We start from the raw sequence: 26,118 nt of genomic DNA, 5'->3' as shown, positions 1-26,118 counted from the left end.
AATAATGAAATTTTTGTTTACTTCCTTATTTAGTTCCAATTCCCTATCTACTGCACTGAGGTCTACGAGAATTGTAGAATTACTTATCTGCCTCATTTCAGTTTGCTTCACAGGAGGTTTGAGCCAGACTTTTTGAATTATACTTCCCTGCTATTTCAGGCATCTTGCTCCATATGGTAATGTGCATAAAAATTTGAATTTGTTTTCTTCCTGAAAAGCTGCACATAATTACTTATTAACTAGCTTAATATTTTCTTATCTTTAGGACATTCTGCTGATGCTTTCAGACTGCTATGCAATTATTTTTTTCCTTTTTCATCTAATCTATAATAAATAATCTAGCATGCCAGGGTAATGAATTTCACCTGAGGATCTCAACTTCATTTGCAGACAATAGTTAATTAATTAGTTTCACAACCTGTCTTTAAAATAGGTGAAATGGAAACGCAGCCTGCCAGCACACAGTCATTAGCAACATGGTGCTCCATTAACTGTATCATCTACTCTATAAGGAGGAGGTGTAATCCACTTCTCGCAAATACCAGGGAAGGTTCCTGCTCAAGTGGCATCATGTTTAAAAAAATAAATAGTTACAGATCATCTGGCTGGGTTATTTACCTGGCATTCAGATGTAATTATGTGCCATATGGACGTATGCAGGCATACATTATGTCTATAATATGTATTGCACAATAGTGATCTGACATAATTACTATTGGGTTTTTTTAGCAATATAAATGTTACTACAGGTGTTTGTCCAGACATGGTATTTCTACTTATAAATGCATTTCACTATATCATGTAGCTGAACTGGAAAAATTTTAAAGATATATATAAAATGAACAGAGAGTTTGTCAGAGTTAAACCCTGAAGAAACTTCTCATTATTTAATACGTTTCTATTTATACAGGAGGATCATTGGCTTTCCTTCATACTGACCCATCACTGACCTGTGACCAGTAATTTTAAACTGGATGCTCTATTTTTCTGGTTTACTCTAACAATATTACTGCTTGAAATGAGCTCTTTAAACAAAATTAGGTACATCTGTAGGGTTTAAAATTAGTGGCAGCGAAGTAAATAGCATCTGTAGCAGGATGCAAAAGCTTCATTGTGAATACTGTAATGATATGGTCATAAAATGTGCAATAAGAAGTGACGTATTTTAAAGTTTGCATAAAATGTGTAGGAGCTGATTTTAAGCCCACATTCAGGGTCCAAAATCAGATTTGTTTTTTTTTCCCCAATTTCAAATTTAACTGAGTTTGAAGTTCTTGAAAGAGGGAAGGAGGGACAGAAAGAATTAAGGGAGTGAAGGGGGAGAAGTAAGGAAGGGGGGATCAAAATGTTTTCACAGGACAACTTCTTTAAAAATCTGGCCATTAACCAGTCCTCACATGTCTATTACTGACTCTTAACCACTGTATGAAGCTGAATACAAAAGCTGTAATCTTGAAAAAGGATTAAATAAACAATATTTTTAAAGTTGGGGGTTTTTCCACTTACCTTTTCCTAAATATATGATTAGCCCTTATTTCTGTATTCATTGACTCTTGTGTAGGTTTTCCTTTCAGAAGTCAGCTGAGCAACCAACTTGATCATCAGCTTGGTTTTGAATATTGCACGAGTTCTATATTTGTGATACTCAAAGTTTAATTAAAAATGACCAACAGCAGAGCAAGGGAATTCCTTCACTGTCTTAGGTGCAGACTGGCCAGGTTTGCTAATGGCAATTATTGTGCAAAATATTACTCTATTGCAATGAACTGTAATGTTCCTTGTCTTTATAAGACAAGGAGATCATCCCACTTCTTTGCAAATATCAACAGGCACCTCTTTTGAGGACTGCTTTTTCCACTTTGGCATTACCTTCACTATAACATAAACTAGGGAAGGTTTTGAACCAGAATTGGTTCTAGTCTCAGTTGAGGTTCTGTGGACATGTAACAACATCCTCTGCAAGTGCTTCCAATTTTTTATTCCTCTTTTTCTTCTACATTTATCCCTAAGACACTTTCACTAGCCGTGTTCCTTAGGATTATGAAATCTACCTTTTGCAAGAAGTTTTGGGTGTCTGTAGAGGACTAACCTCCAACAACTAATCATATAATTAGAGCTTTTTTTCTCCCTATTAAGTATAATCAGGTCATGCTCATTGGTCTTTAGGCTTCCATTAATGTGAAATCTTGCAACTGAGTATTTTTTTTTAATTGGGCACTACCATCCAAAATAGATTTATTTTCTCTTGGATGCATTGTCTTTTATGTTAGAAAGTAATAATCTTCTAATGAAGTTTTGTTTGCTGTAAGATCACCCTGGTATGGGTTTCCTTCATGGACTTACCAGTACATGGCTTACAAATCCTCTGCAACGGTATGTTTTTATTTTTCCACATAGTAAAGATGTTTGATAGGCCATCCTTGTGAACTGTGGTTAACATACCGCACATAGGCATTCGAAAATCCACCTATCTGAATCATAAGCAACTCTGAAACACATTGGGTTTGTGTGCTGACTTGGATCCACCAAAATCTTCCTGTGCCTAGAAACATAGAAAGTGTTTCCTGCTTTTGAAACACCTATTTTCATCTAGCTCCATTATTTTCCAGGCCTACTATGGAAGCACTGTTTCCACCTCTGTCTTAAGTCATAGAATCATAGAATGGTTTTGGTTGGAAGGGACCTTAAAGATCATCTAGTTCCAATCCCCCTGCCATCAGCAGGGACACCTTCCACTAGACCAGGTTGCTCAAAGCCTCGTCCAACCTGACCTTGAACACTTCCAGGGAGGGGGCATCCACAACTTCTCTGGGCAACCTGTTCCTGTGTCTGACCACCCTCACAGTGAAAAACTTCTTCCTAATATCTAATCTAAACCTACCCTCTTCCAGATTAAAACCATTTCCCCTTGTTTGTCATTAACTGCCCTTATGAAAAGTCCCTCCCCAGCTTTCTTGTAGGCCCCCTTCAGGTACTGGAAAGCTGCTATAAGGCCTCCCCAGAACCTTCTCTTTTCCGGGCTGAACAGCCCCAACTCTTTCAGCCTGTCAGTCCCCGCCCTTCTTTTTTGATTATTTTGTTATATACTCATTGTACCTGTAGTACATATTCATTCCTGTAAGTAACAAAAAGGGAATTCAGGCAGTATTGTACAATTAAACAATATAGTTATGTTTTATTAGATTTTTTTTTTGTCTGAAATATTTATATACTAGCACTGAATTTATATACATGCACTGAACCCTGTGCATGATATTTTAAATATGTTGTTTATTTATAAAATATGAATGTTAGGTATTCATCTCTTCCCATTTCATGTCAGAAACATGTTTACTATTAAGGTCTCAAAGATGACAAAGAGTGCACAGCTCTTGCATAAGCAAAGTTAAAAGCAAAACTATTCTTCCCAGTCCAGAAAAGTGGGTCTGAATCATCTCTTCTTTCTATAAATCTGCCTTTGACAAAGAGAACCTTTCATTGTTTCCAAGTGTCTAATTAACAAATGCCAACAAAGTTGTATACTTTAAAGAAATTTTTCTTTTTTTATAGTGTAAAAGTCAACAACCTATAAGTGTTCATTAACATTGTGGTTTTCTATACATTTTCTAGTGTTTTAAAATGTGTAAACTCTCAGGAAGTGGGGTTCAGTGTTGACAATGTGTTTATGCAAGATTCTTGAGGAAACTGAATGGAGCAGAGGGAAGGCAGACTGACTCTCCATTCCCAGTCTGAGAAATCCTGCCAAAATGTAATCTTAAAACTGGCAAAAAAATAAAATCTTTTCAGGATTTTTTATCCAGATTAGCTGAAATCTCAGACATTTACTGTGACTCTTTGATGAACAGCAAATTGTTTTAAGATTTCTTGGAGGAAATCTCAGAAAGAACCCTCAGAAGTGTTGGTTGTCCAGTCTAGTTTACTTTGGCATGAAGACTATTTGTAAGCAGGAGCAATTTTAGTGGACAATTTTAGTAAATTTTTAAAAATGTTTTTGTACATTTGCATTTTTCCCCCCAGATTTTAAGATAGCTTTTTTCCATGTTCCTAGCTGGCAAGGCATTGTAGCCATTCATAGCTTCAAGTATTGAAGGAAGTTGGTAGTCATCTCATACCTCTTTTGGCTAAGTAGAAGCTAGCCTGGATCATCTCCTGCTCTTACTAGTAATCCTACTTGGCGGAAGTCTCAAGACTTAGACTGGTCTCTGAGGTTGTTGTATGAGGTTTTCAATCCTGCACGGCAGATCAAAAAAGTAAAATGTACTAAGAATTTAGTTCTAATTACTATTGACACTTTAAAAAAAAATAATTAAGGCTTATCACATGGTTGCACATTGTTTGTTTTTCCGCAGTCGCTAAGTAAAGCACACATGAATAAATGAGTACTTCTACTTACAAACAAATTTAAAATAAAAAGTATAACATTATAATACTAATTCAAGTAGCCTGAACATTCCCTAAATATTAAGGGATCCGGTGAGAACCCACATATTAAAGCTGTTAATGCTATTTTAAATAAAAAATTATTTCTGAAATACCAAGTCTTTGAAATTCATCACAGAGAAAGCCAGAGGCTAGAGAAGTACCTTTTATTTTTGTCATGAATTTCCATTCTGGTATAGCTGAGTCGTAGGCTGACAGAAAATCCTGGCATTTCCTTTCTGTTTGCTTCCCTCAGGAAAAGCTTGGCAGCTTCCCAAAGTAACTACTGAATAAGAACATTCTGAAGAGCTAAATACAAATATTAAAATCTTGCTACCCAACCAGCTGCAGCCCACATGGCACTGAGAATACAGCAACGACATCAATGGCAAGAGAAGAAAGGGCAGAGTAAGCTCACAAACATGTCCCCTCCATCATGCCAAGGATTTTCTGTGCTGCCTTATATGCTGCTCTGTAGGACTTCTGCCCGCTTCTCTTAACAGTGACAGAACACGGCTTGCTTGTTAAATACCAAAAGCGGTTTAGTTATTGATGGGACCATTGCAAGCAGAAAGGAAAGTGTTAAAATTGAACATTGTGAATGCTTGTTGCTTTAATAATGTGTGACGGTTCTTTGCAGATTTAGGTAAATCTTTTCGTGTCTACAGTGTGCCAGTCACTGGGCAGCAACTTTTTTTTGCAAATCCTTTCTTCCAAGGGTTAGGTTTATAAATGCTTCTTGGAAAGTGCCCATGAAGAATCCTCAGAATGTCCCCCTCTTGTCTCTGTGACTTGCTGAAATTCAATTCTGCATGTGCGGAAGTAAAGTCTGAGAGACGTTATCGCCTCTGCTGCCAACCACAGTGAGGTGGTGTCTCCTGTAATTCAGTCAGCCCAAGGTGAGTTCTTCAGCCAGAATGACAACTACCAAACCCATAGATACAGATCACATTTATAGAATTAATGTAGCTCACTCCCATATGTTTTGCAAGATACTCACCTGTAAAATTCCCAGTTGTGTGAATTTAAAGAGGTAACTGAAGGTGTTCTTTTAAGGTGGTACATGTATGACTTGCTAGCTCAGCCGGCAGTACCTTTCTGAAAGGTAATGGAGAAGATTATTGTACACTCACTTTTCAGAGAAAACAATCTTACCTGCACTTCAGAGAACTTTTGTGTTGATTTTAGTTTCATTTGTAGAAGAGCTAATCCTGATCTTCTGATCTACATTTTAAGAGACATGCTAAGCTACACAAAAGTTGCCAAATTTAGCAAAAGGCAGAATTGTCAGGTAGTTATTAGAAGATGTTACATTGTAAAAAATGGATTTTCCCAGTGTATTTTAAAGTTAAATCATATCCTTCTTCAGAGCTGCTGTTTTCACTGGCATATAATTCTTTGCTGCAAGAATCAGAATTTTTTCCCCATTATTGGTGGCTAGAAAGTTCCTCTACCACACATCTTGCATGTCTTGAGCGGAACAGATGAGGCTACACAGTTAAACACAGTTAAATTTATCATAGAATCCTAGAATGGTTTGGGTTGGAAGGGACCTTAAAGATCATCTAGTTCCAACCCCCCTGCCATCAGCAGGGACATCTTCCACTAGATCAGGTTGCTCAAAGCCTCATCCAACCTGACTTTGAACACTTCCAGGGAGGGGGCATCCACAACTTCTCTGGGCAACCTGTTTCAGTTTCTCTTCACCCTCACAGGAAAGAATTTCTTCCTAATGTCTAATCTAAACCTACCCTCTTCCAGTTTAGAGCCATTTCACCTTGTTCTATCACTGCCTGTCTTTGTAAAAAGTCCCTCCCCAGCTTTCTTGTAGGCCCCCTTCAGGTACTGGAAGGCCACTATAAGGTCTCCCCTGATCCTTCTCTTCTCTAGGCTGAACAGCCCCAACTCTTTCAGCCTGTCCTCACAGGAGAGGTGCTCTGATCATCCTCATGACCCTCCTCTGGACTCGCTTCAGTGGGTCCATGTTTTTTATGTTGGGGGGCCCAGAACTGAATCATAGAATGAATCATAGAATGGTTAGGATTGGAAGGGACCTTAAAGATCATCTAGTTCCAACCCCCCTGCCATCAGCAGGGACATCTTCCACTAGATCAGGTTGCTCAAAGCCTCATCCAGCCTGGCCTTAAACACTTCCAGGGAAGGGGTATCTACAACTTCCTACAACTTAGTTTTCACCTTAAAATGCTTACGTTGTGTAGGTGATATGTGACATGATAAACTGAGGCTTGGTGATCAGAACAGGAGACATTCCATTCTGAGCCGTACACTTTGTGTGTGCTCAGAATTGATGGTGGAAACATTCTTTTGGAGCAGGATGAGGGAAAAAGGATAGTGAGGGTTATGAGAGTTTCCCCTAAGGTAGTGTAGCTGCCTGTTATGGTGAAGTGCTAGACTTCACCCTATAGTTAATTAAATTGTTTTTAAAGAATGCAATAATGGAGGAACATTTTGAAGTATACTTTATGGTTAAGGTCTATTGCTCTCTGAATGCAGAGCCAAGTTAAATAAATTAAATATAATTTCAGGGAGACAATTTTGATGATAATATACTACAAGTAGTGACATTAACTTCATGGGAGTTGTATAAGTGTAAATCATCTGAGTATCTGTTCCATTACATTGCCACAGTAACTGTAGGAGAGTGGCTTATACTCAGATGTTTGATTACTATATGTATTATTGTATCTAGACTCTGTTTATAGAGGAGGGCTTCCATTATACTGCTCTTTGATGCTTAATTTCAAGACTTCTGATGTGCTACATTTGGTATGTGAGAACTCAGCAATTCAGCCAGCCCGAAGGTGACCTGAGATTTTCAGGTGCAGCGCACAATAGTTTCAAAGTATGTTTTGCAGTGGAAGGATGTGTTGTAGAAAGCATTTCAGGGCTGTGTTTAATTTTGAGAATTAATACGAAATTAATGAACTGTCATCTTAGAAGCACCCTGCTGTTAGCAAAAGTGCTGTAAAGATATCAGATGATTTATTAGGATGCTGCTAATACGAATTGTAGCAAACATAAACTGGATCTCAACCCTCAACCATAAACAACAGCATAACATAATTTAAAAACCTCACAGCAATTTGTGGGACTTATTATATAGCTTACTAGTGAGAAGGCTATGTGCATTGATCACAAAACTTCTCTCCCTTTCTTTTATGGTGTCTGAAAGCCACCCGGTCAATTTACTGCTTGCCTCCTGTTGCTAACAGCAAGGTATACAGTACCATATCTTCTCTCAGCACTGTTGCAGGCGTCATGACCAGCCTGCTCTCTGAGAAAGGCCAGATTCAGATAGTGCCAAGGAGATTCTCTCCAAAACAGAGATCTGTGAAAAGGAATTTGGCCAGAGTACCAGGGAAAATGTCCATAAAAAAAGAGTTAACATTTCTATCTGAAATGTGGTTCTTCAGTCCTGGGATGAGGAATGGTGGTGACATTCAAAAGCACTGCGCAGCAATATGGATTTTTGTCATAGCATGCCTAAAGTAAGCCTCATGTAGGTTACAAGAAATCAACACTATTGCAGTGTAGTGTAGGTCTTTAGCATTATTCCCTACTAGGTTATTGATATAATGGTGAATGTCTCTTTAGTAAAGCCAGACCTAAGGAAGCAGTTGCATTGGAGGATTTATCTTTTTTCTGTTTATAGCAAAGGAGGCATTAAATTACATACTCTGCAAGATATCTCTTAGAGAATTCTTATTAGTGCTTGTGAAAGGAGTGAAGGTACTGGGGTAATGAAACTGTCGGTAGTTCACAAAATAGTCTTGCAGAGCACTAACAGTAAAGGCCTTTCATTACATCTATACCTTAATTTCAGCATGCACCCATTAAAAGGGTTGATTTTGGGGTCCTAAAACTGAGCTATGAAGATTTTTCTTACCAAAATTCTTACAAAAAATGGGAGAAGTAAAGCAGAAAAAACTACTTTACTTCTCAGTATTCTTTATTCATAGTCTCTGTTTGTTTTCTTTAAGCTTCACAGCAAGGTTTAGAATTACTACCAAACATGGCAGATTTTGCTTGGATTTTAACAATGATGGGAGTGGAGATATCTGAATCATTTGAGTTGCAGATTTGGTCAGTTGGAAGGGACCTCAGGAGGTCTCCAGTACAACCTCCCGCTTAAAGCATGACTAGCGATAGGATTTGACCAGGTTGCTCAGGGCTTTACCCAGCAGGGTCTTGAAAACCTCCAAGGTTTTAAACCCTATAAGGGTTTTTCCCCTATATCCAGTCAGAACTGCTCTTGTTTCAGTTTAACCATTGTCTCTTGTGCTGCCACCACTGTGAAGAACCTGGCTTCGTCTCCTCGAGACCTTCCCTGTAAAGCACAGGGGACTGCTGTAATCTTTCCTGAAGCCACCATTGCTCCAGACTGAACAAACTCATCTCCTTCATGTACTCTTCACAGGGAAAATGTTTCAGCCCTGAACATCTTGGTGGCCCTCCCCTGGACATGCTCAGGAGGTGTTCAGTGATAGATGTATTTGTACTGTTGGGATTGGCAACTTCTTTCTAGATAAGCCTTTGAACAGAGTTAGTTTCTGAAAATGAGAACCATTTAAGCAAATATAATGCATGCGAATGGGCCCAAACTAGTGACTTCTGGGAGCAACAACTGGCCGATCAACAGACCTGAGCATCAGCCTGGTGGTGGCATTCAAAAGCACTGCACAGCATGTTACCATGTACTAAGCTCTTGTTTTGCAATGGTCTGCATAATTTTGCAAGAAGTTTCAACTATAGCTGTTTATTTTAACCTTCAAAATATGTGTGTGTCTGTCTTTCACGAATCTTGTCACTAGTATTTTACGTAGGAGTGAGACATTTCCTGAATTTGGGGATTATTAAAAACTTCTAAAGAATGAAAATAACTTTGTATTAAAATGACCTGATAGTTTAAAGGTAATGAGTTTTAAAATGTTACTTTACTCAATAGTGTGTGAATTAAATAAATTACATCAGCTTACCAAAAAAAATAAATGTTTTAAAGTATTTGCATAAAAATAGTGCTGTTCAACAAAATTATACTTTTCTGCCTATATTTAAATGTTTCTAAAATGTTTATATGTGAAGCTTTACTTTTCTATTGCAAACTGTAGCCTTCGTGTCAAGATAGTGGTAAGAATAATAGGATATGGCTTTACTGTTGCCGTAATTTAAATTCATAAAACTGTCATCTTTATTAGGAGTAATTTTGTGCTTACTGACTTCAGTAGATTTTCTTCTTCTGTAAGGATGCCTTTGAAAGCAAATTTTAGTGTTAATGAGAATTCATCACTTTAAATAAGAATTGGTAGGTAAGATGAAAAGATTGGTAGTGACAATCTAAGATTATTTAAATTTAATTTGGGGGGAAGAAGAATAGTATAAAGATTATTTTCTTCACTGTCTTCACTTTTAGTTGATCACTGAAATGTACTCTTCTATCTAATACCAAATCAAGTGGTGGTAGTTCACTCTTGCTGTGCATATCAGTGTTATCTGATATTATGCACAGGATATATCTGCTCTGACAAGTATTTTCTCATCCCTGAAAGTGTAAAATGCTTAATTATTCCCAACTGAGAGTCATTTTTGATCAGGATGATAATCAGTTTTCTCAAGGTTTGGAAAGTTCTCCCAGAATTCTGGTGCTTTCAGGGGAAAACTACTGCATCCATCCAGTGTCCTCTCCACGGCTGGATCGCCTTTGTATTTCCTGTAAAAGCATTGTGCTTGCTTTTGAAAAGACATCTGCATTTTGGAAAACAAATATGCTTTGGAAAGAAAATGGCCATTTATAAGGAAGCCTACTGTAAGACACTGGAGTATTCTGCCTTGGGGGATTTTCTTGACACAGGATAGCGTTTTGTTTTGCCCAAAAGACACTGAATTTATGAAACAGGCAATTTTATGACCTATTTTCTGCAATTTGAATTCTATCAGTTTCTTCCTTGATAGTTTTCATTGTTATGTGACTTCTTACAAGTATCAGGGTGGAAATAAGCTCTGCAGTTGCAAAAACAAATGTAAAATCTTTTCTTCCAGAGTGATGCAGCAAGTAACTAATCCTGTTATTACAGCTTTAATTAAACATAGATACACATTATAGAATACCTCTTTTGAAGTAACTGCCTAGTCTTGTTCTCCTTAATTAATCAGAACTTGGGACCTTGAATACCATTTTGGCTTTTGCTTTCACCAAGCTCAATACGCTCTTCTGCTACAAAGTAGGCAAATGTATGGGGAAATGCACCCCCACAAGAACAAACAAACAAAAAATTAAACGAAGTTTAGTACATTTTAAAGACAGAATATTCTATTAAATTTATGGGATCTACTCTTTCTGCATCAAAATCTATAGTTTGTGGTCAAAAAACTAGTCTGAAATCAGTATACAAAAATGGCCTTATCACTGTAAATGACTTTTTACTTATAGAATCATAGAATCATAGAATGTTGTGAGCTGGAAGGGACCCACAAAGATCATCAACTCATGAATGTATGTCATATGCTTTGTTCAAATTTGGCACTCTTCTTCCCCTAGCAATTGAGCCTAATTATGTTTGTGTTGGCTAGATTGAGTGATGCTAAGAGTGAATGGGCAGGATAATGAGGGCATACAACAAGAGTCATCTTTGGTTTCTAGGGAATGCAAAAATGGATGTCCAGTGGATTGTCAAATCACAGCTATGGCTTTGCATACTTGTCCTTAAAACTGGTGAGGATTTTTCAGCTATCACAAGTTTTGCGTTTCAAAATCTAATCCCTGTTCCAGCTCTGGAAGTGGAAGCTACTTTTTCTTGCAAGACTACTTTGATACTTTATAGAATTAACTCCAAAATTAATCAGCTAAATGGTTTAAGAACAATTCTACTGTGAAGACTAAGGGTGTTTACCTGTTCATTCCCAAGTTATGATATATCTGCAAAGGAGTGCACATGCATCCCTTTCATTCCACCAACTTTTACTGGCCTGCTTGCTTATGTATTTATTTCTCGCCTCCCTTCTTCAGAAAGATATATATGGCCATTCTAGTTTTTATTAATCATTCTTGGTTTTTCTTTTCTGTATATTTTGAGTATATCAGCCTTTGCAACCACAAATGCTGCAACCAAATTAGCATTTTAGGTAGGAAAATGTTAGAATGTTTTTTGAAGGCTGCATTGTTGATTTTGAGTATTTTGTGTATTCATGTCAGTGTACACTAATGAATCTATTCAGGATTTCTCACATTAAAATAGATCCTTGAATGTAATGAGCACCTATTTCTAAAAGATCTGGAGGAAGGGTTAGGAAGAAATTAGGGAGTTCAGAGGGAGAGGGACACGTGATGAAACAGAACTTTTTGAGAACAGACTTTCTTCTTTGGGCTTTTTACGTAACACACTTGATCTGTCTTGGCAGATTTCTACTCAGACATAAGTGAAACAGGGCAGATGAATAAGTAGAGTTGTCATGTTCAGTTAATGTTGTGTGTCTCAGAAACAAGACAGAGAAGAAGATGCAGTCTAAAAGCAATGAGGTCTGTAGAATCATGATAAACTTCTGTGTTTTTCAGTCTTTCCTTTCAAATTTAGATAAAGAAACATAATTTGTACTGTTAAAAAATCACAGTTAGGCTTTATTTTCAAAAAGTCAACAAAGTGGATGAGGTAGTGCATGGGCATATTGCCTTACATTTTTGAAAGAATTTTATTTAAAAATCACAGTTAGGCTTTATTTTCAAAAAGTATCACAGTTAGGCTTTATTTTCAAAAAGTATATTGCCTTACATTTTTGAAAGAATTTTATTATTTCCTGCTATTCAGTTCCTCTTTGACTGATGGATTTGAAAATAATCTTTTTATCCCCAGGTGACATGTTATGGTAAGGCCAAGTTTTTTATTTTTACTACTTCAGAAGCTCTCTTCTTACCTTTCCTAATGACATTGCTATTTTACTTTTATTTTTTGTAGGTCAGCTCTCATTAATATTTCTACTGTTTTAAGTACGTTTGGCATAAGCTAGTGTTTTAGTTCTAAGCAGGTAGGGTTCAAAAAGGTAGTTCTGACGACTGACTGGCAACACAGCTTTTACCTGGATGTGTGCAACAGCATTTACCAAATTTTGTGAGTGAGGTAAATGTTTCTGTTCCAGAATAAGATAAGTGATTGTAACTTAACAATTACACCATTAAAGTTGAGGTACAGGTAGTTTAAAGATTAGTGAAAATGGTAACACGTGCTTACTATGAAGCCTGCTCTGATACCTGTGAAAGGCTTTATTTTATTTGAATTTGCACCTGAGATATCTCATTGGAGCTTTTAATGAAGACTGTAGTGGATAAGAATATTATCTTTAAAAGTTACACAGATACCTGTTCTCCATCTGTTATTTCCTCTAACTTCAATACTAGTTTGTCCAAGTTGCTAATGATATGTCGATAGTATATAATCTCCAAAATACCATTAACAGGACATTGCTTTTCCCAATCAGATCCACTTATTTTATCCCCATAGGCAGAAGGGCATCAGTAGCTGGTGTTCAGAACTCTAATCTTCTTAAACCAAGCTCTCACCAGTTGAGGAAGTTTCATCCCAGTAAGAAATGTTGAATCGGTATGGATCCTGAAGTCCTCAACTCTTCCAGCTCTTCGGTGTCTGCTTATTTCCTCCTGCAAGCTCTGGAGCCATTAGTTTTAGAGATAATGAAAGATGAACAAGCACCTTGTACAAAAATGTTATCTGAAACTTTTTTTTAATGTACACTGCAGTATTATCATGGTTTAATTTTTTCCACTATATCCACATTACTGTTTCCCCTTCCCTTCTCTTCCACTGGATTTCCTTTTCCTCGTATAACCAATCACTACACACACCCACAACTCGACTTTTTGCCAGACTTTGGTACTTTTGATAAATGTCACTCAAGCAATCACTTGACTTGTCAAAGAGAAAATCCAGTGGCCTTGAAAAGCCTCCCAGGTTAAGTGGTACCACATGGAAAATATTAGAACTTTTTGATGTGTAAAAAATATCTGTGTTAGCTGCCCAGTGCCAGCTTCAGTGACGAGTTTTATATATGTGTTTATACAATACAATAATTTGTGTCTTTTCTGTTTTATTCAGGTCATTGCCATTGTTATGGATATGTTTACAGATGTGGATATTTTTAGAGAAATTGTGGAGGCATCTGCTAGAGGGATTGCAGTCTATCTCCTGCTTGATGAGTCAAACTTTGGTCACTTTTTGAAAATGACAGAGAAACAAGGCTGTCAAGTTCAGAGGCTCAGGGTAAGGCTTGCTGTGTTCCTGCACATGAACATTCACTACTCATTCCTCCACAACCCACTGAAAAGGGACTATTATTCAAAAAGTGATTATCAAATACTGCTTTTTCAAAGTGACAATGAGGTATAAATAAGTAACCTCTCAGCAGAACCTTCTCTACAAATGTTTTTCTCTTTAGAAAGATTTATGTCTTTTTCATGTGTCAAAACAAGAGTATTTGATAGAATGACATAATTTTACATATATTATATGTATTTATTATATATTATTTATAAAGCAATATATTATTTATAAAATAATTTTCCATTATTATGTATTTAGGAGTACTGCATGTTTGAAAACCTAGATTTCTTTTTGCTTTCTCTTAAAGTAGCCTGCAGATAGTCATAAAGCTTATGCAAATTAATAAATTGCATACTTAATTTTATGATCTTTTTCTTTAAAGTTATTATGTATTAAAATACTTTTAAAGGCCCAAGATTCTATTTTTTTAGTATTTTCCTGAAAATCCATATTATCATGTATGTCTGCATCATGTCTTAGAGTATTACTTTTGTACATAAAATATGTAATTTTGTCCTCTAAGAAAGATAACAAAAAGACTAACGTTTACATTTTTCACAAGATTAGAATACAAACCACGACCCGCACTGACTTGAAGTAAATACTTTGTATATAATTCTAGATTTACTGTACTGTAGATAGCACTGAAGAAGTTCCAAGGACATTTCTTTGCAGAGCTCTGACCACTGCCTTGGCTCAACTTCCTCGTAGTTTCATTTGCAGTTCCTTGTTTCTGTAACTAGTTCAGCTATGTTCATGCCAAGCAAAAATATTACAAAAGCTCTTCTTAGCAGCATCCATTTTAAGAACCCAGTCCAAAAATCAGATAGAGATGTGGTGTATTTGTGAGGCTAAAGAGGGCATACTGATAGAATTTTGGAGGAAGCACATATTTTGTAACAATTTTTGCTCTAGAGTGTTGACTTGGGTCCCTATAAGTATTCCCACACACTTTCCATAATTGTTGCTTGTGTATGAGTGTGTGGGATTGCCCTCTGCTGGCTATTACACAGAGCTTTGGAAAGAAAACATCAAAATGTTGTAGTTCTATAAACACTGGTCATGATTGCCTTCATGAAGTCAGTATTTGGCAGTATATCCATACCCTGGAACTTAGGATACCACCATTTGCTGATTACTTGGGTTAACTATGCCATAGAGGTTGCCAAAAATGGTGTATGTCATTTTATAGCATGAATTTTGTCCTCCCAGAATAAAAGAAATTGGGAACATGCATTTCAAATTATATCTCAAAAAATGCCGTAGTATGCATTTTCAGATTAATTCTGTGCAGTGTATATCTGCAGCTGTTTCAAAAGCTTAACTTCTTTTGGGTAAATCAAGGTTGTCTTTCTAGTATGGTTTTATAGACCTACAGGCTGAAAGAATTAATGTACATAAATTAGAGTGGATTTTGTATGGATTAGTGTGGATTGGAGAGGTTTTGACTTGGCTTCTTCAATGATTTTATGTTTTATATGTTTCTGTTTCATAACATTGGCAGAAATAAAATACATCTTTAGTCTGCAAGATTTACTTACAGTACTTCGAGTTTTATCAGAAATTGACAAAAAAAATGCTAAAGAGCTAAGCAGTAATCCTGTTGTGTGCTGGGTTTCCAGTTTAGACTGTAATAAGCTCTTAAAATTAGTGGTCTTCTCATCCATATGCTACTCCCAGTGACTGTTGCTCTGAGAATAGAAGCTTACTTCTCCTTGCAGTAATTCTCCGGTGCCTTTCTTGAGGATTAAGAGAAACTGCATGTGACTATGAAAGAACAGTCAGTACTTTGGAAAAGTTTTCTCCCTTTCCCATTTTCCCATCACCTCAAGGTTCACCATCTTCAGCTTCTTGTGCCTTTGGCTTTTGGTGTTCCCTTTCTGTTCAGTGGAAGCAAGAAGAGGACAGAGATGTATGGATCTATTTCGTTTCCTCAAGATGTAGCACCGGCAACATTGGTCTTGTTATTCTCTGGCATGATTTGGTTCAGTCTTGCAGTGAGTGTGGCAGACACTCCTCATGCCATGAACTCATGACGAGGAGTTTCTGTAAAGCTTTTCTGACTCAGTGGCTTTTCTGGTTCTTTTTCTCTTCCTTTGAATCAGTAAAAAATGAGATGCAATGATGAGCAAAACTGTATTTTTTAATTCAGCTTTCCAATTCAGTAATCTTCTGTATGGAAAAAGAGGATTTTATTCATAAACCTACATTAAATGTCTGTGTAGGTAGTTTTCCTTATCTGTAGTGTGACTGCATATCAGGGCGTGTTTGCCTCTTTATTGAAAGATATAACTGAAAAAATTGATAGACTATATATTCTGCGATAGTTTTGTGGCTTTCATGTAGGAGAATATGAGATTAGGAGTTTACTAGGAGCTTTTTGAGTCTTTTCTTCAGTATTTCTTCTTGTGTGTTGGTTTCTACTTAATGTTCACCTTAACGTCACCAGTGGAACTCAACTCAGATAAACAACTCCTTTCCTATACTTTGCCATTTCTCTTTCCCTTTCCTAGTTTCATTTATCTTTTCCTGACTGTCCTACATTTTTCCATAGTAATGAATGTGTTTCTCTTTTTTTCTCTTCTCTACCTAAGCTTCTTTTGATTAATTTTGTCACTGGTCTGACTCGTTCAATCAGCAATTCCTTTGCATAGGAACTTGAAGCATTGCTACAGATTCAGACTTTTTTCAGGTGATTTTTCAAAAACTAATAGCTAAATTTTTCAAGAGATGCTTTTTTTTCTGATACTAACAGGTGCTGCAGCAAACTGTGAAATAGGTTTGCACTACAGAATGCAGCACCAAGACAACAGTCCCCAGAGCCACCAGAATGCTCAGTGCAGTAACTTAATTTTGGATTAGAAACAAAGAACTAATGTAGGCAATGTTGTTTAATGCCCAAGAAGTCAACCAACCTCCTCAACTGATGCCAGATCTTCATTTTATATTCAATATGAAGTGAGACATGTGACAGAGGATTCATGCTCTGCAGAAACCTGTTTTTACTTCTCTGCCAGTAATGAAGAATCATCTTGCTACAGGAGGAAATTGAAAGCAATTTGGCAGGAACTGTTTATCGCCTGATACTCCTCTCAGTATTTTTAATGAATTGTAGGAATGAGAAAATAGAACCACTAATAAATGGATTTTATTTTCCTTTTATGAAGTCTGCTCCCAGATATGCATGTTTAAATGCATAGTAGGAGCTGCTCTTGAGACCTGATTGCAGCCTGTTACTTCTCACCAGTGTTACCAGTCATCAAAAGTTTTCCAGTACTCCCAAATATAAGTCAAATTTGATTATTAAATAGGCATGTACAGCATAGTGTTTTATCTGTGAGCAAGCTTCTGTGCTAAGGGACTGCAGACTCCAGTGAAGTCATTGAGGTTTTGTCTTCATTGGTCATTGGATCAGAGTCAAAGTCAGAATAGAAGTGAACTTGAAAACTACTTAGCATTTTTACAGCAACTGTTATGTCTTAGTAAAAAGGGAGACCCAGGATAATAAATAACATTAGTAATGATGAACAATATGAGAAATGTGACTTTTTTCCTTCTTTAAAGCTGTTAGGCTAAGTATTAGGTGGACATCCATTTTCTTCGTTGTTCGTATTCTTGACAGCAAGTACAGGGTAAGTAATTGAACGCTGATAAAAACAGACTCTACAAATAAAAAGTACTGAAGTGGAATGTTTGAAACCAGTATATTCGCTGTACTCATCTATCACGTTGGAGGGGTTTCACTGATGAAACTAAATATATACAGTTGAATTATGCTTCCCGGTTTTAACTCATACTGATGTGTCTCTCTCTGGGAAGGTAGCAGTGCTACATAAAGAGATACGTAAAAGGATACGTTGGAGTTTGTTTCCTGTTCATCATTTGGTTGTCATTTAACTGGACAGCCCTGATGGCCATCCTTAAACTGCAGCTACTGGATGTTTTAAATGTCCCTGAGTATCCTACAGCCTGGTTTTAGAGGACGGAGAAGATCTTGTGTCTGGCTTCAGTAACCTGAACATCAAGTCCTTGATTAAATTATTCTTCCATATGCATCTACGAGCAGTCTCAGGCAAAAATAGGTTACAGGACGAGACAGACTTTCCATTTAACTTGCTATGGCAAATTTTGCATATTTTTGTGTGTCTCCATCAGGCTAGCCAGGATCCTTCATTGATGTGTGGTTTATGGTTTGCCCTAATCTAGTTGAGCAACCTGATATAGTTGAAGTAGTCTCTGCTTACTGCAGTGAAGTTGGACTAGATGACCTTTAAAGGTCCCTTCCAACCCAAACCATTCCATGATTCTATAGTTTTCCTCTCAGGATTCATAAAGGAATTATTTCTTTATCCACAATGATGTGTAACATTTGTGCAGTGATCACTGACATGCTACTGTTAGCAGGGCAGTCCTATAGCCTTAGGATGAAACCCAGTAGGAAGGTGAAGCTCAGCATTTCATACCAAATGGAGCTTGTAATTCAGTACATACGTATCTACTGCTTCTAATCCTAAGTGAAATGCACTGTTACTATATATCCTCAAATATAGCCTGTATTTTGGGTGATTATTCAAAGTATGCATCCCTGGAACCTAATTAGAGGGTCTGAAGTAGGTGAACAATGCCAGATGAGCTGTGGAGGAAAAGGAAAGTGTTATGTGAGAAAAGTGAGCGTGATTTCTGGCACATGCCTTTGTAATGCCACGTTTCTGTCTGTTAGTGAATGACCTACTGAGAAAGGGAAAGAGTTGGCAGGATTAAGGAAACAGGATGGAAAAACTGCAGGAGGAATAATAGTGAAGAAGGAAAATAAAAAGGAGAACAGAGGAAGCAGTGACTAGGATTTTTTTAAAAAGCAGCAATTTAATGTAAATTGCAGATATGCCTGCTTGAAATTATATTTCAACTTATGAGTACCTAAGGCAAAACTTTTTATATATAGTGTGGTAATTTGCAAGCCATTAGCTTTGCTTCTGCCTCCAGCATTCCAGATTCCCAAGTGATATTCTATCCAATACTGATCAGGCCTTATCTCAGTGAGGTTTGATGTGCTCAACTGGCATGTGTTTAGGCCAGCATTACTTGTTATAGTTATTTGAAAATGTGTAAGCTGCCTCTCAAGGTACCTTTTTCAAATGATAATGACATAAATATAATTTAATATAGTTAAATATAAACCTGACATATAAATATAATTAAATAGTCCATAGGAGTCTGTAAAACAATTAATCATTCTAGTAAATTCAAATTTTCAGAAAAACTTTTTATTTAATTACTTTCAGCTTGAGTACTTGATGGAGAAAGGATAATTTTCCTCACCAGGATTGGTTTGTTCAAATTTCAACAAAAACAGCACTTGAAAAGCAGGAAAATAAACTTTTTTATTCTAGGTTCCAGGTTAAAATCAAAGTGAGAAAACTCAAAGGACACAATGCTCGATTGTCAAAGGTGATTAGCAGTTAGAGATGCAAAGTGACATGTAATGTTAACCTCCCATTCAATAATGTAAATTGGGTCATTATTTTCATTTATTCTTTTTTATCTGTTTCTGAAAACATACCTAAGCATCCACCTGTATTTTTACTGAGCCCAAATACCTTTTAAAATTTTACTATTTCTTCTTTTTTGTGATAAATTTGATATGCCAAGTTAAGAGATAAACTTCATTTTATATTTCTAGTACATTTCATAGAATTTGCAAGACATTTAGGTCAGAAACAGAAATAATTTTTAAATGTTGTCTTTGTACATTTTAACTGAGTTGCATTTTTGTCTAAATACCGCTTGACAAAAATGCTAAGTAAAATCTCACCTAATACATGCAATTTAAAGAACTTAGATAGCTTGAGTCAGTTTGCCAGCTCAGCGGCTTTTAAGCGTAACTCTTGCTTCTTTGATTTGATTTTTCTTTTGATAAATGTTTTAAGATAGCATCAGTAAAATATATAGTGATTTAGAAAGCATGTGTTATTTGGAAATGTGCTTTCATTTAATGAAATTTTTCTCCTAATTTTTTAAAATTTCTGTTTGGAGAGAGAAAATTCATTGGACTGCAGTACACACTGTATCATTACAACTCCTACATGTCTATTAGAACTTTATATGTTTTAGGTAAATGTTTAAGTACTCCCATAGACAATAAAGGTTTATGTAACTTTAGGTATTAAAATTTTGCATGCTCAGTCATACTTTGTAGACTGGAGTCCTAAAGGCTTTTTAAAGTTTAAACATTTTATCCCCCTGATTTTGCTGAATTTACACTGTTCACAGTCTGATCCATTTTGCTTCATGAACAGAGCACATGCCTGCTGCAATTGTCAACTTGCCCTTGTAGCAGTCCCATGAAGCAAGTCTATATTCACAAGTCTTACATTCCATTCTTTCTGTAGGTACAGTCTATGTAGTAATCATATAGATTCTGTTTTCTTACTGCCACTATTAAACTACAGATTTCACTCTCACTGGAATACTTGTAAATTACAAATTACCGCAAATTAGTGTTGCTAGAACAAATATTGCAAGGCTAGAAACTACAGTAAATATTGTGATCACTCACAGCTGTATTCCGAGCCATTTTTATGTCTTGTGAAGTACTTTTTATCTCACAGCCACATGAGGTAAGTGCTGTAGGTCGGTTTGCATTGAATATATTTTTTTTTCTATAAATAAGCAGCTTTCTATAACAATTTCTGATAAATGCTTTTTGATTTTTTTCTACATCCATGTAAGAACTTTTTGAAAATTATTAGTACAGTCCAGAAGATTTTGTAACACTTCTTTTGAATTATTTTATTTCTAGAAGCTTAAAAAAAACAAGGGACAATAGAGAAAAAGGAAAAAAGATGCTAGCTTAGCTGATTCACTTTCATCCACATTCTGGGAGAAAAATTGAGCACATTTTTGAGATCCATCACAGAAAATTTTCCCAGTGCAATTTACTGTGATGGCATGAGTAAAACATAAAGCTTCTGAAGATAATTTGGAATACAAACTTAACTGCCACATAGAGTTTGTGCTACCTATGCATGCTGTGAAAGCATCTCTGAATTTAGAAATGTGATTGATCCCATGGTAAAACTGCAAGGGATTCTGGGGCCAAGTGGTATCAGTCAATGGATCATTGCAGAGTAGGGTGTCTGGGTTTGCAGATCTAACAGCCTTGTTCAATTAAAAGGAAGGTGAACCTAGCTCTTTAGATGTTATTTCTGATCAGCTGATATGCTTGGAAGTCTTCCAAATACTGTACAGCAAATGCTGAAAAGAATATTTTTTTTTCAGTACAAAACCTTTCTCTTGTCAAAGATGTCTTATGCCATGACCTCCTTTCTGGGAGGTGGCTATGGAAAAGTGAAACTCAGTTTTCTTTGACCTAAGAAATTTCATCAGTTTGGGAAAAAAACCCCAATAACTTACCATTTTGGGTCCCTAGGGGACAAGTTTGATTAGAGTTTACTTCTCTGCAGAGTTTATTAATATGCAGTAACTTAATTATTCTCTTACAGTACCTCTGACTTTTAAACCCCCCAGACGCTAAATATGGAATATAGTCTATACCAATTAAAGTATTTCAATTGTCTTTTTCAGAACATGAGGGTGCGAACAGTAAAAGGACAAGATTACTATTCTAAAACAGGAGCAAAATTCCATGGAAAAATGGAGCAAAAATTTCTTCTTGTTGACTGTAAGAAAGTCATATATGGTTCTTACAGGTAAGACCAGTCACTTAGATGTCTTGCAATTTTTTTCTATTTCTTAAAATTTTTCCAGGAAGATCTCTGGGTGATTTAATTATCTTTTCTGTAATTTAACAAATTGCCATAGATATTTAATGCTAAGTAGCCTAACACAGAGACAAATTTTGAGGTCCTCTATTAGTTTTTCACAAAGAAGAAATAAAGAATATAGCTTATACTACAGCTGAAGACTTGATAAAAGAGACAAAAATCCTGATTTGTCTTAGATTGTCTGAATTATTCTTGTTTAACATTCACTTCAGAAAAGGCTAACAAAAATATTTCATAAGCTCTCTTGGATAGTTCCTCCTCATAATAATTTTGTAAAGCTAACATAGATCTATCCTGTGGCACTCTCTAGTATATGATGGTCAAATTCAGAACTGGCCAAGTGAAGTTGACATAGTCTCTCTTTATATTTTACTAAGTTTCTTTATTTTACTTTCCATTTTAGTTTCAGTATATGTGTGCAAAGCATAGGCTGGAAGAACTTAGAGCTTTGCAGAGTTGAAAAAAACATGACATGAAAGCAGGGACAGTGTTATCTCACACATTATTAAATATTTTCCTTCTTTTTATGCTCTCCCTTGGTCTACTGAATTAATTTCTGCCAGCATAGTGCCTGGGTCCCAGATCCACAGCCACTGACTTTCACAGATTTCCACCACTGTAAGCTTTCAAAAATCTGATTTTTTATTTCCTCTGAGACTCAGCCATCCCCAAATTCAGACTGATGTATATAAATGGTAGTGAGGTAAGTGACAAATTCATAAATGAGTAAGTGTGAGATTGTCCAGCAAGAGTCTGCCTGCTTTGACATCTGCACAAAGTGTTAGAGTCTGTGAAAATATGATAGTTTTTGTCATTTCATTTTGAAAAGTAACACTGCTTTAAGACCTAGTACCACAGAAGCTGGAATTTTCAATTTCTTTAGAAATTAAGCTTGCTTTGTAAAAGAATCTAGTAATTTGTAACAGGAAGGACACCTCTTTCTGAATTCTCACTCTCTGAACTCAATTTCAAGTTGGTTTTTTTTCCCAAATATTACATAATATATTATTCTTAATTATGAAAATTAATAGAAAAAACTTATGCATCATGATTTGATTTAAACTCAGCACACTATTTTCCTGAAAACCAAAATTAACAAAACAAAATTAAATCAGCAAGCTATTTACATAAATACAACAAACATATTTTCTAACATCCAGAAGAACAAATGCAAATAAAACAAGGTCATTTATTTAATTTTTTCACTCTTTCTTTTTTGCATGCAAATAGGATTGAAAAACAGATTTTTTTCTTTGTTGTAATCTACAAATTGCATGCTTTTGACACCATGATATTAGGCTCGTTGAAACATCCTTAATGTACATGTTAATGTATTTTATCTCATTTGTAGCTATAAAGTAGCTATAGCTCCTTAGCTTTCAGCGTGCGTTCACCCTTTCTAAGTGCAATAGAAAAAAGGAAAATCATTGCAATTAAAAGAAATGTTTGTATCCAATCTGGTATGCATAGTAGAAAATGTAAAATTTTTAACAATTCTGAGGTGCATCTTTTTGAAAATGTGTTTAGAGTGAAGTACATTCAGAACTGTTGAAGCAGTTCTTCCTGTTATTTCAAATGCATTTTCTTTCACAACATAACCACACATTAACGTTCTCTGACTCAGGAGTAAAGACAGTGGGTCTAGTCAATCCTGGCTTAGTCTTTGTAGAGGTAATTTTGTGCCGTTAGGCATTTGTACTCCACTCTTCTACATTTGTGGATACTTTTTTGCAATATCCACTTTTTATAAGGGCAATTCAGTAGTTTTAGACTCATTTCTGTTCCCACTGAAAGTCTCCAGCTGAGTTTGACTGGTATTAGATTAGACCTTCCAAATCCAAACTCCATGAATCAAGCCCACAATTTATTTATTTCTTTAGAAAGGTACATGTACAAAATCCAGGTTTGAGTGAAAGCTTTCTTATCAAGAAGGACCAGTGTAATACTTCAGTTCAAAGTAACTGCTTCTAATGGTCATTTGTTCTTCTTTCAGCTTTATGTGGTCATTTGAAAAAACCAACCTCAGTATGGTTCAAGTTATCACAGGACAGCTGGTTGAATCCTTTGATGAAGAGTTCAGGACACTGTATGCCCGTTCTTCTGTTCCTAGTTCATTTGCCCCAGAATTAGTGCGGGTAAACAGTCACAGGACACTCTGGGATAATGATACATACCAACACTCAGTTTCTTCCTTGGCTTCGGTTTCTAGCCAAAGAAACCTTTTTGGTAGGCAAGACGCGGTTCACAAGATAGATCCTGTTTGCTGGAAAAGTCGTGGAAGATATGCAGTAAATGAAGTAGATAAATATGGCTTGAGAAATCAAGCGTATAATAAACAACCATTTCATCCAGGTTTTAATATGCAAAATCCAATCCAGCAGTATCAGCCTAGTGAAAAAAATGAGCACTGGAAGAGACATAGTTATGCTGGGGAGAAGCCAGAAAGGACACCTTACCTATTGCTCAACAGAGCTATTAATAGAGCCAACAATCCATCAAATACTTGGAAAATGCCATCTGATAGCCTTAGTATTGTTTCTTCACTACGAGGAGGATATGCAAATAACTACAATACACCCCAGCAAAGTTTTGCCGATCAGTTTTCACGACCAAAGGTAAATCTTGCAGAAAGAAATTCAATTGTACGGAGGTCTTTTAATGGGACTGATAATCATATCCGCCATCTGCAGCAAAGGATGCCGACCCTCGAACACACGACAAAGTCATTCCTACGTAACTGGCGAATTAAGTCATATTTGAATGATCAATCAGATTATCCGGTGGAGTCTAATGGATCAGCCTTGGGTGACAGATATGATAGCTATGAAACAGCTGAAAATATTAAAGCTCATGCACTGTATTCTCATTCTCGCTTACGATCATCATTGGTGTTTCAGCCAACTTTACCTGAACAGCAGGAAGTAAGCAGCTGTGCAAGTTCTTCAAATTCAACTATAATTGGGTCAGAGGGAAGTGCAACACCTAAAGGGTCATCTAATCATGCTCCAAGTGTGGAAAATGGAACAGGTAATGTTTTAGAAGAGGTTAGCACAAGCCTCCCACTTAAATCAGATGCATCAAAAACCCACAAAATTCCTATTGGAGACAACACAAAACCTAGTGTAAATTCAAATACAGCAGGCGACTCATGTCTCTACTTGTACACAACACTGCATGCAGACAAACATGCAGAAAATTTGAAGAACCTTCAAAATGAAAATATGCTAAAAAGGAGAAGTTTTCCCATGTTTAATTCAAAGTCCATATTAGACCCTGGTGCTAACAAACATGCATCCAGTTATGTTTACAGCACATTGACTAGGCATAGACTTAAGCAGCCAGCTAGTCCAAAACTTCCAGAAGACACACTGAAGAGCTCTAAAAGTTTGCACAGTGTGACCAACCACTTGCCACAGGAGGAAAAGAACCTCAGAGGAGAGCTGAAGAGCCCAACTGCTAGCAAGGCAATCTCTATGGCTGCTCTCACTGAAGCTAGCAAAGAGGAGTCTAGTAAGGATTGCACATCAAAGAAAGAAAGTAAGAATTCCCCAAGTTTTCTAAAGAAAGGATCCCAGAAATTGCGGTCACTTCTTAACCTCACACCAGACAAGAAGGAAAATTTGTCAAAAAACAAAGGTCCTGCCTTTTACAGAATGTGTAGTAGTTCTGACACATTGGTTTCTGAAGAAGAGAATCAAAAACCAAAGATATCTGAGAATAAGACAGATTCTTCCCCAAGGAGAAAGAGAAACACATCATCAAATTCTCAAAGTAGCTTGAACAGAAGTAAAGAAGATGTCACTGGGAGCCCAACAAAGTCTCCAAAGTCCCCAAAGTCCCCAAAACCTCAAAAACCTCCATCTGATGAAAGCAATAAAAAGTGTCCTCTGTTGTGTTCCCTTGAAAGTAAGTTCATAGAAACTGCAGGAGACGCGTCTACCCCAAGGTTTAATACAGAACAGATTCAGTATCAAGATGTAAAAGAAGTTGCCACAAATACTGCTCCTGAAAGTGTCCCTGTTTCTGCTCTTCAAAGAGCAAGTTCAGTGACACCACAGCTGGCTAGCTCAAAACGCCAAGAGGAGCTAAGACCTCGTTTGAGTGAAAGGCGTGTTTATAGCCGCTTTGAGCCATTCTGTAAGATGGAAAATGCTAGCCAGCCTGCAGGAAATGCACTCAACAGCAGTTTGCATCTCTCGGAAATCAAAAGCAAGACTTCAGGGAATAATTATGGCAGGAGTAATCACATGGTCAGCTACAACTCAACTGCTTACCATCCATTGCAGCCTAATGAAAATAAGTTGAGAGGATTTATGCAAAAGTTTGGGAATTTCCTACATAAAAGCAAGTAAAACTTCATTGATTATTCTGAAATACAGCAAGAGTAGCAAAGCTGGACATAATCTTAACTCGACGAGACTGATGGGCAACTTTTGTTGAGCTTACTCGGGTTTCTTCTTGGGTCTAGGACATTGGAATGAATTTACATATTTTTACATAATTATCCTAGAATTGTTAGACTGAAGTCTTTACAGAAATTCTGTGTCCAGAAGATGTCTCGAGGGAGTTGT

General features: G+C 36.5%; 1 protein-coding gene across 1 annotated transcript in view; it reads left to right on the top strand.

The window, feature by feature from the left end:
* The window catches only part of SACK1B (scaffolding CK1 anchoring protein B), a 45,014-nt gene extending 19,115 nt beyond the window's left edge, over positions 1-25,899 (top strand). The window contains exons 2-4 of the mRNA XM_010174331.1: positions 13,539-13,703; positions 21,348-21,472; positions 23,541-25,899. Coding sequence (XP_010172633.1) covers positions 13,539-13,703; positions 21,348-21,472; positions 23,541-25,899 — 2,649 coding nt within the window. The remainder of the gene's footprint in view (positions 1-13,538; positions 13,704-21,347; positions 21,473-23,540) is intronic.
* The last annotated feature ends 219 nt before the right edge of the window (positions 25,900-26,118 follow it).

The sequence above is a fragment of the Antrostomus carolinensis genome, unplaced genomic scaffold (assembly GCF_000700745.2).
Source record: "Antrostomus carolinensis isolate BGI_N321 unplaced genomic scaffold, ASM70074v2 scaffold6008, whole genome shotgun sequence".
In the NCBI taxonomy this organism is placed as follows: Eukaryota; Metazoa; Chordata; class Aves; order Caprimulgiformes; family Caprimulgidae; genus Antrostomus; species Antrostomus carolinensis.
This window is presented reverse-complemented; position numbering and strand designations above follow the sequence as displayed.